This window comes from Paramisgurnus dabryanus, chromosome 1 (genome assembly GCF_030506205.2).
Source record: "Paramisgurnus dabryanus chromosome 1, PD_genome_1.1, whole genome shotgun sequence".
In the NCBI taxonomy this organism is placed as follows: Eukaryota; Metazoa; Chordata; class Actinopteri; order Cypriniformes; family Cobitidae; genus Paramisgurnus; species Paramisgurnus dabryanus.
In genome coordinates, this window is record NC_133337.1 from 69,522,662 (window position 1) to 69,538,826 (window position 16,165).

Below are 16,165 nucleotides of genomic sequence, written 5' to 3' on the forward strand. Positions count from 1 at the left end.
TAGACAAAGAATATATTAATGCACAATGATGCACACAATCAATGTGTGATTAAAAAAACCTGTCTGTCTGTAGTGCCTGCAAGAATGGAGTGCTGTGAAAAGACTGCATGAGGAATCCCTTACGATTCTTACTGCCCTTTTCCTGACATGCAATGTGTACACATGTACTGTAGTCTATTTTTATTTGGGTAAACGAAAGACAAACATACAGAGATTATGTTCAGTTGTTTATTTGTGTAACCAGAAAGACGAGTCAATCAAGTATGCCAAGTCAAGGTTTCCATGGTGATTCAATAAAATGGAAACAATTGACGCACTTTCATTTAAAGTGTGTATCTAAGTTGAGCCATGAGGTTGTATGTGATCTTGCTCTGCTTTATTGTCAGGATGCACTGCACGCAGGGTAAGTTTGCTCATTAATGGGAATATGTTTACCAATACAAAATCAAATGTACATTTCAAAACGTTATATTTTTTATATTTGCTTTTTCAATTTTTCTTAATTCGTTTAACAGCTGAATACTTGAAAAGTGTGAACTCACAGTGATGTTTTGTAATGCAGTAATTCGCAAACAGGTGTACATGTACCCTGAAGGTCCTTAAGCAGGTTCTAGGAGGTACTCATAAAGACTGTTAAACCTAGAAACAGAAAGAAAGTTAATGATGATTAATAATGATTTATTTTAGGTAAGTCTATTTGTGTGCAGTAAATGTGCAAACCTGATTTGGTTGGATGACACTTAGGGGAAGGATATTGTACTGAATGGGTCTGTTTACACCCACAGTGGAGTGACCACTAGTAAAACAATTGTCTAACTTTAGAGCAATGTGCCAGTAAGCAATGTACCAATTCTCAATCATGGATCTTCTGGACCAGCGGTTATTACTGTTATTAAAGTCACTGTAAAAACTCCTTGTTGCACATAAATGTTTAAGTTTAAATTAACAAGTCATTTCAACCTTTTTGTCTGTGAGGAGTTGGTATAAATTTAAAAAAAAATAGTTAAATGGGCTTATAAGCAACTATAATTTAAAAGGAACTACTACTAACTAGTCAAAGTTAAAATGACTTATTAATTCAAGTTGTTTAAGTGCAACAAGAAATTTTTATACTGTTTATACTGTCTAGGGTTTCACATACTCTTTTTTTAAAACACACGTTTTTTTCATAACTTGGCTGGTGCTGCGTCATACAGTCAGGTGCGCCTTGTAAGTCAGTATGAATAAATTTTTACATTAAGGCAAGAGACATCATTACCGTCTTCAGCCCCGAGAGTCCGCCATATGCTGCTTCTGTAATTATGTAATTTAATGGATTCTGTAATGTGGAATGACGAGTATGCGAACTTCACGCTAGTTGACTTAATTTAGTTAATTTAGACTATTCAACTTTCCAGGTAAGTTTTGTATGCTATGGTTTATCGTTTAAATAACTGATAATATTACCTTTAATGTACAGACATCTATTCAGCCTGCTGTTCTGTCTGCTATTGTTTAGTTGAATAATTTGCCTTTCCAGATTAAATGTCTGTTCTTCGGCTTGGATTTTGTGAAATAATTTTCTAAATAAACACGACGTATAGTCCACTGTGACTTATATATGTTATTTCGTCTTAATGACGCATTTTTTAATGATGCGGCTTATACTCCGGTGCGATTTATAGTCCGGAAAGTACGGTATTCATTATAAGAATAATAATGTGCGTTATTCATCATACCAGATTGTGATTGTTGATGAACTCTTTCCCTGCCATTGATGAGTTATCTCGTCAATCTGCAATACCGCTATTATCCACCAGGTGGCGCTCTTCCGCAACTTATAAAACCCAGAAGTATTGCCCTAGGGCAAACAGCTGTATGTCCGTGTATGTTTCAAAGATCGCTCTGCATCTGATCTCTATCAAAAGTCCTTCACAAAAATTTAAAGCAGACATATCATGCTTTTAAATCTGTCCTTTTAACATATAAATCATCTATTTGTGGTCTATATAAAGCGAAACTGCAATGCTTGGGTCTGAATTCCTCATTATTATAGCCCCACAGGCCCCCTTTCTACCCCTTTTCTGATGTGCATCTGAGAGCAACTCGTTTTGGTACTGTCTTTTTAAATGCACGTCATACCCTACCCCCTCTCCAGGTTGCAGAGGTGACACTCGATTAAACTCCTCCCCGTTCGGCCATTTTTGTAGTTTTATAGCAGAGATACGATTATCTAGCGGCACAGAAACGTTTTATTTACTCGTTATTCACAAAATGTCAACAACGAAAGACTTGTCCATCCAGCCTTATATGTTCGCGCCAGAGTCGGGAAATGGAGCGAGATGAAAATGAAGACGACGAACCTGCAGAACAACGTCTTCATATGGAGGTATCGCAATGGTGTGTTAATGCCGGCTGTCTTATTTCCGAATATTAACAATTATATAGTTGACTATCATTCTTAGTTAATTGTAAGTAGTTGTAATATGCTTTAACTTAATCCCGGGTTAATGACCACATGCGACATCCGCAGGCTGAGAAACAGCACTTCTAAACCATGACAACCGTGTACTTTACTGTTTTTAAAGTTATTTACAGCTTACCGAAGTGCTCTGCTCGTCGTCTCCAAAGATAGAAGTAATTGACCACTCAATCAGACGAAGTCTATCGGCAAATCCTACTTTATACTGGTGGATGTTGGTGAAATAGTTAGGGGTCAAGCCCCGAATGGGCGAGACCCCTATTGGGATTGTTAGTTTTCTTATTATTATTATTATTAGGGGTCAAGCCCCGAAGGGGCGAAGACCCCTATTGTATCCGTTAGTTTTCTTATAATAATAATTAGGGGTCAAGCCCCGAAGGGGCGAAGACCCCTATTGTATTTGTTAGTTTTCTTATTAGGGGTCAAGCCCCGAAGCCCCAAGTCAATGGCAGCCAATAGAACCGTACGTAGGAAAGTTATGTAATTTGGCACACATGTAGAGGACAGTCTTAGAAGTTACTATAGCAACATTGGTGTGTCTAACTCAAACCCTCTAGCGCCACCAACAGTCCAAAAATCCACTTATGTTCATGCTCATAACTTCTGACCCGTGAGTCCTAGACAATAAATTCTTGTTTCCTCTGAATCCTTGGCTCATGATGATTCAATTGCACACATTGATGTCATTTGTGTCATGCACATCTTTCCGCCATTTTGAATTTTCCGTAAAACCTACTTTTTCGAACTCCTCCTAGAGCGTTTGTCCGATTTGCATGTCATTTGGTATGTAGCATCTAGAGACACCCCAGACAAAAAGTTATCAAAAGCTTTTTGATAGACCAATGCGTTCTCGTATACAGTGACAACATATAAGGCGGCGAGCACGCCAAAACGGACGTGAGGCCGTATCTTCGCAAAACTTTTGTGTATCGACACGAAACTTGGTATATGTCATTACAGTCATGACCTGAGGGTGCCTGCAACGTTTCGTCTCAGCGCCACCTAGTGGTCACGAGATTCGAAAAATGCTTATTTTTGCTTATAACTACTTCAAACTTGAGTCTAAAATCATGAAGGTGGTTTTGTTAGATTCCTTGAGGCATGCCGAGTCAAACGATAACAAACGGTTTTCGGTCGGCCATTTTGGGTGTCGGCCATTTTGAATTTTCTCATTAAGTTCAGTATTTCACAAACAAAATGGCGTATCGCTACGAAATTTGGCATGGTTCATCAGTGACATGTTCTGAGCGCACCTATAAATCTTTAGGACAGCGCCACCTAGTGGTCAGGATATGTAAAGAAATTGTTTAAAATCTTTATAGCATTTGATTCATTTGCCACACTGACATGAGACTTCACTCTATTGATTCCTTGGCTCGTGCTAAGTCCGACGGTACCAAATATGTCTGAGTCAAACCTACTTCCTGTCGGCCATTTTGAATTATATTGAACACCTACTTTTTCGAACTCCTCCTAGAGCGCTTGTTTGATTGGCTTGATTTTTGGTACGCATCATCTAGAGACACTCTAGACAAAAAGTTATCAAAAGCTTTTCGGTAGACCTATCCGTTGTCGTATAACACATCAAAGAATGCGAGGGCGAGCACGCCAAAATGTGTTTGAGCCTGTATCTTCACAAAACTTTTGCGTATTGATATGAGACCTGGTATATGTCATAACAGTGATGACGTAAGGGTGCATGCACCGTTTCGTCACAGAGCCCCCTAGTGGTCACGAGATATAAAAATTTCTATTTTTGCTTATAACTACTGCAAACTTAAATGTAAAATGATGAGAGTAGTCTTGTTAGATTTCGTGAGGCATGCCGAGTCAAACGATACCAAATGGTTTTTGGTCGGCCATTTTGTGTGTCGGCCATTTTGAGTTTTTTTTAAGTTCAAGCATTTCAGAAACGCAATTGCGTATTGTTATGAAACTTGGTATGGTTCATCAGCAACATGTTCTTAGAGGGCTTGTAAACTTTTTGGCGCCCCCTAGTGGTCAAGAGATTTGAAGCTATATCTCTGCATCTCTTTATCGTATTTACACCAAATTTGGTGGGTGTCATCACAATCATGACCTGAGTCACCATCTATTGTTTTGGTCAGTGCCCCCTAGTGGTCAAGTCATTTAAGGCTATATCTCCGTATCGCTTTATCGTATTTACACTAAATTTGGTATGTGTCATCACAGTCATGGCCTGAGGCACCATCTATTGTTTCGGCACAGTGCCACCTAGTGGTCTCAACATACAAAAAATTGCAATTTTTTCCCTAAAACTAATGCAAACTTAGATCTTGAATCATGACCGTCATCACGTATGAATCATTTTTGCCATGTTTGGCTTGACCCCGGTATCGCTGCTTGCAGCTATATTTAGGGGTCAAGCCCCGAAGGGGCGAAGACCCCTATTGTATTTGTTAGTTTTCTTATTATTATTAGGGGTCAAGCCCAGAATGGGCGAAGACCCCTATTGTATCCGTTAGTTTTTAGGGGTCAAGCCCCGAAGGGGCGAAGACCCCTATTGTATTTGTTAGTTTTCTTATTAGGGGTCAAGCCCCGAAGGGGCGAAGACCCCTATTGTATCCGTTAGTTTTCTTTTTATTAGGGGTCAAGCCCCGAAGGGGCGAAGACCCCTATTGTATCCGTTAGTTTTCTTTTTATTATTATTAGTTATTCTTCTTCCGCCATTGCGGTCTATGGCAGCCCATAGAACCGTACGTAGGAAAGTTATGAAATTTGGCACACTGATAAAGGATAGTCCAATGTGTCCCCACAGCAAATTTGGAGTCTCTATGTCTAACCCGCTAGCGCCACCAACAGTCCAAAGTTGCACTTATGTTTTTGCTTATAACTTCTGATCCGTAAGTCCTAGAAACAAAATTCTTGTTTCCTCTGATTCCTTGGCTCAAGACGATTCGATTGGACCCTATGACGTCATTTTCCGTCATGAAAATTTTCCCGCCAATTTGAATTATTCAAAAAACCTACTTTTTCGAACTCGTCCTAGAGCTTTTGTCCGATTGCCACGAAAATTGGTATGTATCATCTAGAGACACTCATGGCAAAAAGTTATCAAAAGAATTTTGATACACCAATCAGTTGTCGTATACCGCCTTGACAAATGTTACGTAGAGCGCAAAAAAACAGATTTTAGGCTGTATCTTCGTCAAACTTAGGCCTATTGACACAACACTTGGTGCTTGTAATGCCAGTCAGGAACTGAGGTTGCATGCACAGTTTCATCACAGCGCCATCTAGTGGCCAGACCAATGTTTTATATGCCTATAACTTTGGCTGTGATAGATGTATTTTCATGGGGCTTGATTTTTAAGAGTCCTGAGTAGTCGCCGAGTCCAACGATACCAAACATGCCAGATTTCGCCTTACGGTTAGCCCTGTGTAGCAAAACAGCACTTAAAAAACACGTGCGAATATCTCCGCGAGTGTTATTCCGATTGACTCGAAAACACCATAGGAAGAACATTGCGTTACCTTCTGAACAAAAAGTTCTATTGGCGTTATATTAAAATTTTCATCAGAAATGGCCGAAAATTGCAAAAAACGAAAAATTACCTTCTAATTATGTGTTTTTACACATAAATGGTTGTAACTTCGTAACGAAAATAGATTTTTTCACCAGATTTGATACGCTGATGTATGAACACATTCTGAGGCCACACAAAAAAAGTTGTATGCTTGCACCACTAGTTGGCCTTATAATTAAACAAAATCTTTGATATCAAGCCAGCCCTATGGTCTAACAACTGTTTCTTTACTAAACTTAAGTGTATAGTCATTAAACTAGCTAGATGTAACACAATCATGACCTGATGTTGCATGCACAATTTTGTCAATGCGCCACCTAGTGGTTTTGAGATAGAATATGGCATTTTTTGCCTAAAACTACTACAACAACACATCTAAAACCATGAGTCATCATGGATTATTCATTTCATGGCTTTGACTATAATCACTGGTTGTTGCCAATTCACTCCCTAGCAACCAATGAGAATACCTTATCAACCGTATTTTGCAAGAGCTTTATCTCTGCATCAGAACATCGTAGAGACATGGGGGTGGTCTCTTTTGACTCATTAAACTTGCTGTAACATGATGTGTCCTATGTTTTACCACTGCAAACACCACTCACAAGTCCTTCAGTGCTCTAATGTTCCATGAGTGTCAATAACAGAAGGACGATCACAGTAGACAAGAACATAGATTATTTTTGTTGGTTACATTGCCGTTTTTTAATCTGTTGTCATTAGGTTTAACTAGGTTCTTTAATCTGCTAATCCAAACTAAATTTTTAACCCTTCTGTGCCCTTTTCGGCTTGACCCCGGCATTGCTGCTTGCAGCTATATTTAGGGGTCAAGCCCCGAAGGGGCGAAGACCCCTATTGTATCCGTTAGTTTTCTTTTTATTATTATTAGTTATTCTTCTTCCGCCATTGCGGTCTATGGCAGCCCATAGAACCGTACGTAGGAAAGTTATGAAATTTGGCACACTGATAAAGGACACTCCAATGTGTCCCCACAGCAAATTTGGAGTCTCTATGTCAAACCCGCTAGCGCCACCAACAGTCCAAAATTGCACTTATGTTTTTGCTTATAACTTCTGATCCGTAAGTCCTAGAAACAAAATTCTTGCTTCCTCTGATTCCTTGGCTCAAGACGATTCGATTACACTCTATGACGTCATTTTCCGTCATGAAAATTTTCCCGCCATTTTGAATTATTCGAAAAACCTACTTTTTCGAACTCGTCCTAGAGCTTTTGTCCGATTGCCACGAAAATTGGTATGTATCATCTTGAGACACTCATGGCAAAAAGTTATCAAAAGAATTTCGATACAGCAATCCGTTGTCAAATACCACCTTAACGAATTTTACGTAGAGCGCAAAAAAACAGATTTTAGGCTGTATCTTCGTCAAACTTAGGCCTATTGACACGACACTTGGTACTTAAGATGCCAGTCAGGAACTGAGGGTGCATGCACAGTTTCGTCGCAGCGCCACCTACTGGCCAGACGAATGTTTTATACACCTATAACTTTGGCTCTGATAAACGTATTTTGACGGGACTTGATTTTTAGGAGTCCTGGGTAGTCGCCGAGTCCAACGATACCAAACATGCCAGATTTCGCCTTACGGTTAGCCCTGCGCAGCAAAACAGCACTTAAAAAACAAGCGCGAATATCTTCGCGAGCGTTATTCTGATCGACTCGAAAACACCATAGGAAGAATATTGCATTACCTTCTGAACAAAAAGTTCTATTGGCGTTATATTAAAATTTTCATCAGAAATGGCCGAAAATTGCAAAAAACGAGAAATTACCTTTGAATTTTGTGTTTTTTACACATAAATGGTTATAACTTCGCAACGAAAAGAGATTTTTTCACCAGATTTGATACGCTGATGTACGAGCAGAGTCTGAGGTCACACAAAAACATTGGTATGCCTTCACCCCTAGTTGGCCTTATAATTGGACAAAACCTTTCATATCAAGCAAGCCCTATGTTCATACAACTATTTCTTTGCTGAACTAAAGTGTATAGTCAGAAAACTAGCTAAATGTAACGCAGTCATGCCTGAGGTTGCATGCACAATTTTGTCATAGCGCCACCTAGTGGCTTGGAGATAGAAAATAGCAATTTTTGCCTAAAACTACTGCAACAACACATCTAAAATCATAAGTCATCATGGATTCTTCATTTCATGGCTTGGACTATTATCGCTGGTGGATGTGAATCTACTCTCTAGCAACCAATGAGATTACCTAATCAACTGTTTTTGAAAGAGCTTTTTCTCTGCATCAGAACATCGTAGAGACATGGGGATGGTCTCTTTTGACTGATTTAACTTGTTGTAACATGTTGTGACCCATGTTATGCCACTGCATACATCACTCACATGTCCTTCCGTGCTCTAATGTTCCATGATTGTCAATAACAGAAGGACGATTGCATTAGACAAGAACATAGATTATTTTTGTTGATTACTTTTGCGTTTTTTTCATTTGAAATCATGAGGTTTACCTAGGTTCTGTAGTATTCTTATCCAAACTCAACTTTACACCCTTCTGTGCCCTTTTCGGCTTGACCCCGGCATTGCTGCTTGCAGCTATATTTAGGGGTCAAGCCCCGAAGGGGCGAAGACCCCTATTGTATCCGTTAGTTTTCTTATAATTATTATTATTATTATTATTATTAGTTATTCTTCTTCTTCTTCCGCCATTGCGGCCTATGGCAGCCCATAGAACCGTACGTAGGAAAGTTATGAAATTTGGCACACTGATAAAGGACAGTCCAATGTGTCCCCACAGCAAATTTGGAGTCTCTATCTCTAACCCGCTAGCGCCACCAACAGTCCAAAGTTGCACTTATGTTTTTGCTTATAACTTCTGATCCGTAAGTCCTAGTAACGAAATTCTTGTTTCCTCTGATTCCTTGGCTCAAGACGATTCGATTGGACCATATGACGTCATTTTCCGTCATGAAAATTTTTCCGCCATTTTGAATTATTCGTAAAACCTACTTTTGCGAACTCATCCTACAGTTTTTACCCGATTGCCGCGAAAATTGGTATGTAGCATCTAGAGACCCTCACGGCAAAAAGTTATCAAAAGAATTTCGATACAGCAATCCGTTGTCGTATAGCGCGTCAACAAATTTTACGTAGAGCGCAAAAAAACAGATTTTAGGCTGTATCTTCGTCAAACTTAGGCCTATTGACACGACACTTGGTACTTGTGATGCCAGTCAGGAACTGAGTGTGCATGCACAGTTTCGTCGCAGCGCCACCTAGTGGCCAGACAGATGTTTTTTGCACCTATAACTTTGGCTGTGATCAACGTATTTTGACGGGACTTGATTTTTAGGAGTCCTGAATAGTCGCCGAGTCCAACGATACCAAACATGCCAGATTTCGCCTTACGGTTAGCCCTGCGCAGCAAAACAGCACTTAAAAAACATGCGCGAATATCTCCGCGGGCGTTGTTCCGATCGACTCGAAAACACCATAGGAAGAACATTGCATTACCTTCTGAACAAAAAGTTCTATTGGCATTATATTCAAATTTTCATCAGAAATGGCCGAAAATTGCAAAAAACGAAAAATTACCTTTTACAATTTGTGTTTTTATACATAAATGGTTATAACTTCGCAACGAAAAGAAATTTTTTCACCAGATTTGATACGCTGATGTATGAACAGAGTCTGAGGCCACACAAAAAAATTGGTATGCCTGAACCACTAGGTGGCCCTATAATTGAACAAAATCTTTCATATTAAGCAAGCCCTATGGTCATACAACTATTTCTTCACTAAACTAAAGTGTATAGTCATAAAACTAGCTAGATGTAACACAGTTATGAACTGAGGTTGCATGCACAACTTTGTCATTGCGCCACCTAGTGGTTTTGAGATAGAAATATTGTATTTTTGCCTAAAACTACTCCAACAGTACATCTAAAATCTTGGGTCATCATGTATTATTCCTTTCATGGCTTGGAGATCATTGGTGCATGCCAATTAACTCCTTAGCAACCAATTAGGATACCTTATCAATCCTTTTTACAAGAGCTATATCTCTGCATCAGAACATTGTAGAGACATGGGGGTGGTCTCTTTTGACTCATTAACACCACTGTAACATTTTGTGAGCTGAGAATTGCCACTGCAAGCACCACTCACATTTTCTTCAGTGTTCTAGTTGTCAATGCTCCTCGAGAAGAGAGGGAGAGATGGCACTGAATGAAAACACAGCTTTTTTGCTGATAACTGTTATATTATTTAGTCTGAAATCAAGAGATTTCCCCAGGTTCTTTAAACTGCTCATCCGAATTCAACTTTACTTTCTTATGTGCCCTTTTTGGCTTGACCCCGGCATTGCTGCTTGCAGCTATATTAATAATTATTATTATTATTAGTTATTCTTCTTCCGCCATTGCGGTCTATGGCAGCCCATAGAACCGTACGTAGGAAAGTTATGAAATTTGGCACACTGATAAAGGACACTCCAATGTGTCCCCACAGCAAATTTGGAGTCTCTATGTCAAACCCGCTAGCGCCACCAACAGTCCAAATTTGCACTTATGTTTTTGCTTATAACTTCTGATCCGTAAGTCCTAGAAACAAAATTCTTGCTTCCTCTGATTCCTTGGCTCAAGACGATTCGATTACACTCTATTAAGTCATTTTCCGTCATAAAAATTTTCCCGCCATTTTGAATTATTCGAAAAACCTACTTTTGCGAACTCGTCCTAGAGCTTTTGTCCGATTGCCACGAAAATTGGTATGTATCATCTTGAGACACTCATGGCAAAAAGTTATCAAAAGAATTTCGATACAGCAATCCGTTGTCAAATACGACCTTAACGAATTTTACGTAGAGCGCAAAAAAACTGATTTTAGACTGTATCTTCGTCAAACTTAGGCCTATTGACACGACACTTGGTTCTTGAGATGCCAGTCAGGAACTGAGGGTGCATGCACAGTTTCGTCGCAGCGCCACCTACTGGCCAGACGAATGTTTTATACGCCTATAACTTTGGCTGTGATAAACGTATTTTGACGGGACTTGATTTTTAGGAGTCCTGGGTAGTCTCCGAGTCCAAGGATACCAAACATGCCAGATTTCGCCTTACGGTTAGCCCTGCGCAGCAAAACAGCACTTAAAAAACAAGCGCGAATATCTTCGCGAGCGTTATTCTGATCGACTCGAAAACACCATAGGAAGAATATTGCATTACCTTCTGAACAAAAAGTTCTATTGGCGTTATATTAAAATTTTCATCAGAAATGGCCGAAAATTGCAAAAAAACGAAAAATTACCTTTGAATTTTGTGTTTTTTACACATAAATGGTTATAACTTCGCAACGAAAAGAGATTTTGTCACCAGGTTTGATACGCTGATGTACGAGCAGAGTATGAGGTCACACAAAAACATTGGTATGCCTTCACCACTAGTTGGCCTTATAATTGGACAAAACCTTTCATATCAAGCAAGCCCTATGGTCATACAACTATTTCTTTGCTGAACTAAAGTGTATAGTCAGAAAACTAGCTAAATGTAACGCAGTCATGCTCTGAGGTTGCATGCACAATTTTGTCATAGCGCCACCTAGTGGCTTGGAGATAGAAAATAGCAATTTTTGCCTAAAACTACTGCAACAACACATCTAAAATCATAAGTCATCATGGATTCTTCATTTCATGGCTTGGACTATTATCACTGGTGGATGTGAATTTACTCTCTAGCAACCAATTAGAATACCTAATCAACTGTTTTTGAAAGAGCTTTTTCTCTGCATCAGAACATCGTAGAGACATGGGGATGGTCTCTTTTGACTGATTTAACTTGTTGTAACATGTTGTGACCCATGTTATGCCACTGCATACATCACTCACATGTCCTTCTGTGCTCTAATGTTCCATGATTGTCAATAACATAGATAATTTTTGTTGATTACTTTTGCGGTTTTTTCATCTGAAATCATGAGGTTTAGATAGGTTCTTTAGTATTCTTATCCAAACTCAACTTTGCACCCTTCTGTGCCCTTTTTGGCTTGACCCCGGTATTGCTGCTTGCAGCTATATTTAGTTATTCTTCTTCTTCTTCCGCCATTGCGGTCTATGGCAGCCCATAGAACCGTACGTAGGAAAGTTATGAAATTTGGCACACTGATAAAGGACAGTCCAATGTGTCCCCACAGCAAATTTGGGGTCTCTATCTCCAACCCTCTAGCGCCACCAACAGTCCAAAGATGCACTTACGTTTTTGCTTATAACTTCTGATCCGTAAGTCCTAGAAACAAATTTCTTATTTCCTCTGATTCCTTGGCTGAAGACGATTCGATTTGACCCTATGACGTCATTTTCCGTCATAGAAATTTTTCCGCCATTTTGAATTATTCGTAAAACCTACTTTTGCGAACTCGTCCTAGAGCTTTTGCCCAATTTTCACGAAAATCGGTATGTAGCATCTACAGACCCTCAAGGCAAAAAGTTATCAAAAGAATTTCTATAAACCAATCCGTTGTCGTATAGCGCGTTAACAAATTTTAAGTAGAGCACAAAAAAACAGATTTTAGGCTGTATCTTCGTCAAACTTTGGCCTATTGACACGACACTTGGTACTTGTGATGCCAGTCAGGAACTGAGTGTGCATGCACAGTTTCGTCGCAGCGCCACCTAGTGGCCATACAGATGTTTTTTACACCTATAACTTTGGCTGTGATCAACGTATTTTGACGGGACTTGATTTTTAGGAGTCCTGAATAGTCGCCGAGTCCAACGATACCAAACATGCCAGATTTCGTCTTACGGTTAGCCCTGTGCATTAAAATAGCGCTTAAAAAACATGCGCGAATAACTCCGCGAGCGTTATTCCAATCGACTCGAAAACACCATAGGAAGAACATTGCATTGCCTTCTGAACAAAAAGTTCTATTGGCGTTATATTAAAATTTTCATCAGAAATGGCCGAAAATAGCAAAAAACGAAAAATTACCTTTAAAATTTGTGGTTTTTACACATAATTGGTTATAACTTCGCAACGAAAAGAGGTTTTTTCACCAGATTTGATACGCTGATGTATGAGCAGAGTCTGAGGCCACACAAAAAAATTGGTATGCCTGAACCACTAGTTGGCCCTATAATTGAACAAAATATTTCATATCAAGCAAGCCCTATGGTCATACAACTATTTCTTTGCCGAACTAAAGTGTATAGTCATGAAACTAGCCAGATGTAACGCAGTCATGACCTGAGGTTGCATGCACGATTCTGTCATACCGCCCCCTAGTGGTTTGGAGATAGAAAATAGCTATTTTTGCCTAAATCTACTGCAACAGCACATCTAAAACCATGAGTCATCATGGATTATTCCTTTCATGGCTTTGACTATAATCACTGGTGGATGTGAATTTACTCTCTAGCAACCAATGAGAATACCTTATCAACCGTTTTTGCAAGAGCTATATCTCTGCATCAGAACATCGTAGAGACATGGGGGTGGTCTCTTTTGACTCATAAACACCACTGTAACATTTTGTGAGCTGAGAATTGCCACTGCAAGCACCACTCACATTTTCTTCAGTGTTCTAGTTGTCAATGCTCCTCGAGAAGAGAGGGAGAGATTACACTGAATGAAAACACAGTTTTTTTGCTGATAACTGTTATATTATTTAGTCTGAAATCAATACATTTTCCTAGGTTCTTTAAACTGCTCATCCGAATTCAACTTCACTTTCTTCTGTGCCCTTTCTGGCTTGACCCCGGCATTGCTGCTTGCAGCTATATTTATAATTAGGGGTCAAGCCCAGAATGGGCGAAGACCCCTATTGTATCCGTTAGTTTTCTTTTTATTATTATTATTATAATAATTATTATTATTCCTCCGCCATTGCGGTCTATGGCAGCCCCTAGAACCGTACATAGGAAAGTTATGAAATTTGGCACACTGACAGAGGACAGTCCAAATAATATCCACAGCAAATTTGGAGTTTCTATCTCAAGCCCGCTAGCGCCACCAACAGTCCAAAGTTGCACTTACGTATTTGCTTATAACTTCTGATTCGTAAGTCCTAGAAACGAAATTCTTGTCTCCTCTGATTCCTTGGCTCAAGCCGATTCGATTAGACCCTATGACGTCATTTTCCGTCATGAAAATTTTTCCGCCATTTTGAATTATTCGTAAAACCTACTTTTGCGAACTCGTCCTAGAGTTTTTGCCCGATTGCCACGAAAATCGGTATGCAGCATCTAGAGACACTCAAGGCAAAAAGTTATTAAAAGAATTTAGATAAACCAATCCGTTGTCGTATAGCGCGTCAACGAATTTTACGTAGAGCGCAAAATAACAGATTTTAGGCTGTATCTTCGTCAAACTTAGGCCTATTGACACGACACTTGGTACTTGAGATGACAGTGAGGAACTGAGTGTGCATGCACAATTTCGTGGCAGCGCCACCTAGTGGCCAGACTTATGTTTTAAACGCCTATAACTTTGGCTCAGATTGACGTATTTTCACGGGACTTGTTTCTTTGGAGTTCTGAATAGTTGCCGAGTCCAACGATACCAAACATGCCAGATTTCGCCTTACGGTTAACCCTGCGCAGCGAAATAGCGCTTAAAAAACACGCGTGAATATCTCCGCGAGCGTTTTTCCGATCGACTTGAAAGCACCATAGGAAGAACATTGCGTTACCTTCTGAACAAAAAGTTCTATTGGCGTTACATTAAAATTTTCATCAGAAATTGCCGAAAAATGCAAAAAACGAAAAATTACCTTAAATTTTGCATTTTTTACACATAAATGGCTATAACTTCGCAACGAAAAGAGATTTTTTCACCAGATTTGATACGCTGATGTACGACCACAGTCTGAGGCTACACAAAAATAATTTTATGCTTGCACCACTAGTTGGCCTTATAATTGAACAAAACCTTTGAAATCAAGCCACCCTATGGTCATACAACTGTTTCTTCACTAAACTAAAGTGTATATTTATAAAACTAGCTAGATGTAACACAGTTATGACCTGAGGTTGCATGCACAATTTTGTCATTGCGCCACCTACTGGTTTTGAGATAGAAATATGGCATTTTTTGCCTAAAACTACTGCAACAACACATCTAAAACCATGAGTCATCATGGATTATTCCTTTCATGGCTTTGACTATAATCACTGGTGGTTGCCAATTCACTCCCTAGCAACCAATGAGAATACCTTATCAACCGTTTTTGCAAGAGCTATATCTCTGCGTCAGAACATCGTAGAGACACGGGGGTGGGCTCTTTTGACTCATTAACACCACTGTAACATTTTGTGAGCTGAGTATTGCCACTGCAAGCACCACTCATTTTTACGTCAGTGTTCTAGTTATCAATGCTCGTCGAAAGAGAGGGAGAGATTTCACTAAATGAGAACAGCTTTTTTGCTGATAACTGTTATATTGTTTTGTCTGAAATCAAGAGATTTTCCTAGGTACTTTAAACTGCTCATCCGAAGTCAACTTTACTTTCTGCTGTGCCCTTTTTGGCTTGACCCCGGTGATTGCTGCTTGCAGCTATATTTATAATAATTATTCTGCTTCTTCTTCTTCTTCTTCTTCTTCTTCCGCCATTGCGGTCTATGGCAGCCCATAGAACCGTACGTAGGAAAGTTATGAAATTTGGCACACTGATAAAGGACAGTCCAATGTGTCCCCACAGCAAATTTGGTGTCTCTATCTCTAACCCGCTAGCGCCACCAACAGTCCAAAGTTGAACTTATGTTTTTGCTTATAACTTCTGATCCGTAAGTCCTAAAAACGAAATTCTTGTTTCCTCTGATTCCTTGGCTCAAGACGATTCGATTGGACCATATGATGTCATTTTCCGTCATGAAAATTTTTCCGCCATTTTGAATTATTTGTAAAACCTACTTTTGCGAACTCGTCCTAGAGTTTTTACCCGATTGCCGCGAAAATTGGTATGTAGCATCTAGAGACCCTCACGGCAAAAAGTTATTAAAAGAATTTCGATAAACCAATCCGTTGTCTTATAGCGCGTCAACGAATTTTACATAGAGCGCAAAAAAACAGATTTTAGGCTGTATCTTCGTCAAACTTAGGCCTATTGACACGACACTTGGTACTTGTGATGCCAGTCAGGAACTGAGTGTGCATGCACAGTTTCGTCGCAGCGCCACCT

General features: G+C 39.5%; 1 protein-coding gene across 1 annotated transcript in view; it reads left to right on the top strand.

The window, feature by feature from the left end:
- Window positions 1-336: 336 nt before the first annotated feature.
- Window positions 337-16,165, top strand: part of LOC135734447 (putative serine protease 46) — a 662,394-nt gene continuing 646,565 nt past the window's right edge. The window contains exon 1 of the mRNA XM_073815899.1: window positions 337-403. Within this exon, the coding sequence (XP_073672000.1) occupies window positions 349-403 (55 nt within the window). The 5' untranslated portion in view covers window positions 337-348. The remainder of the gene's footprint in view (window positions 404-16,165) is intronic.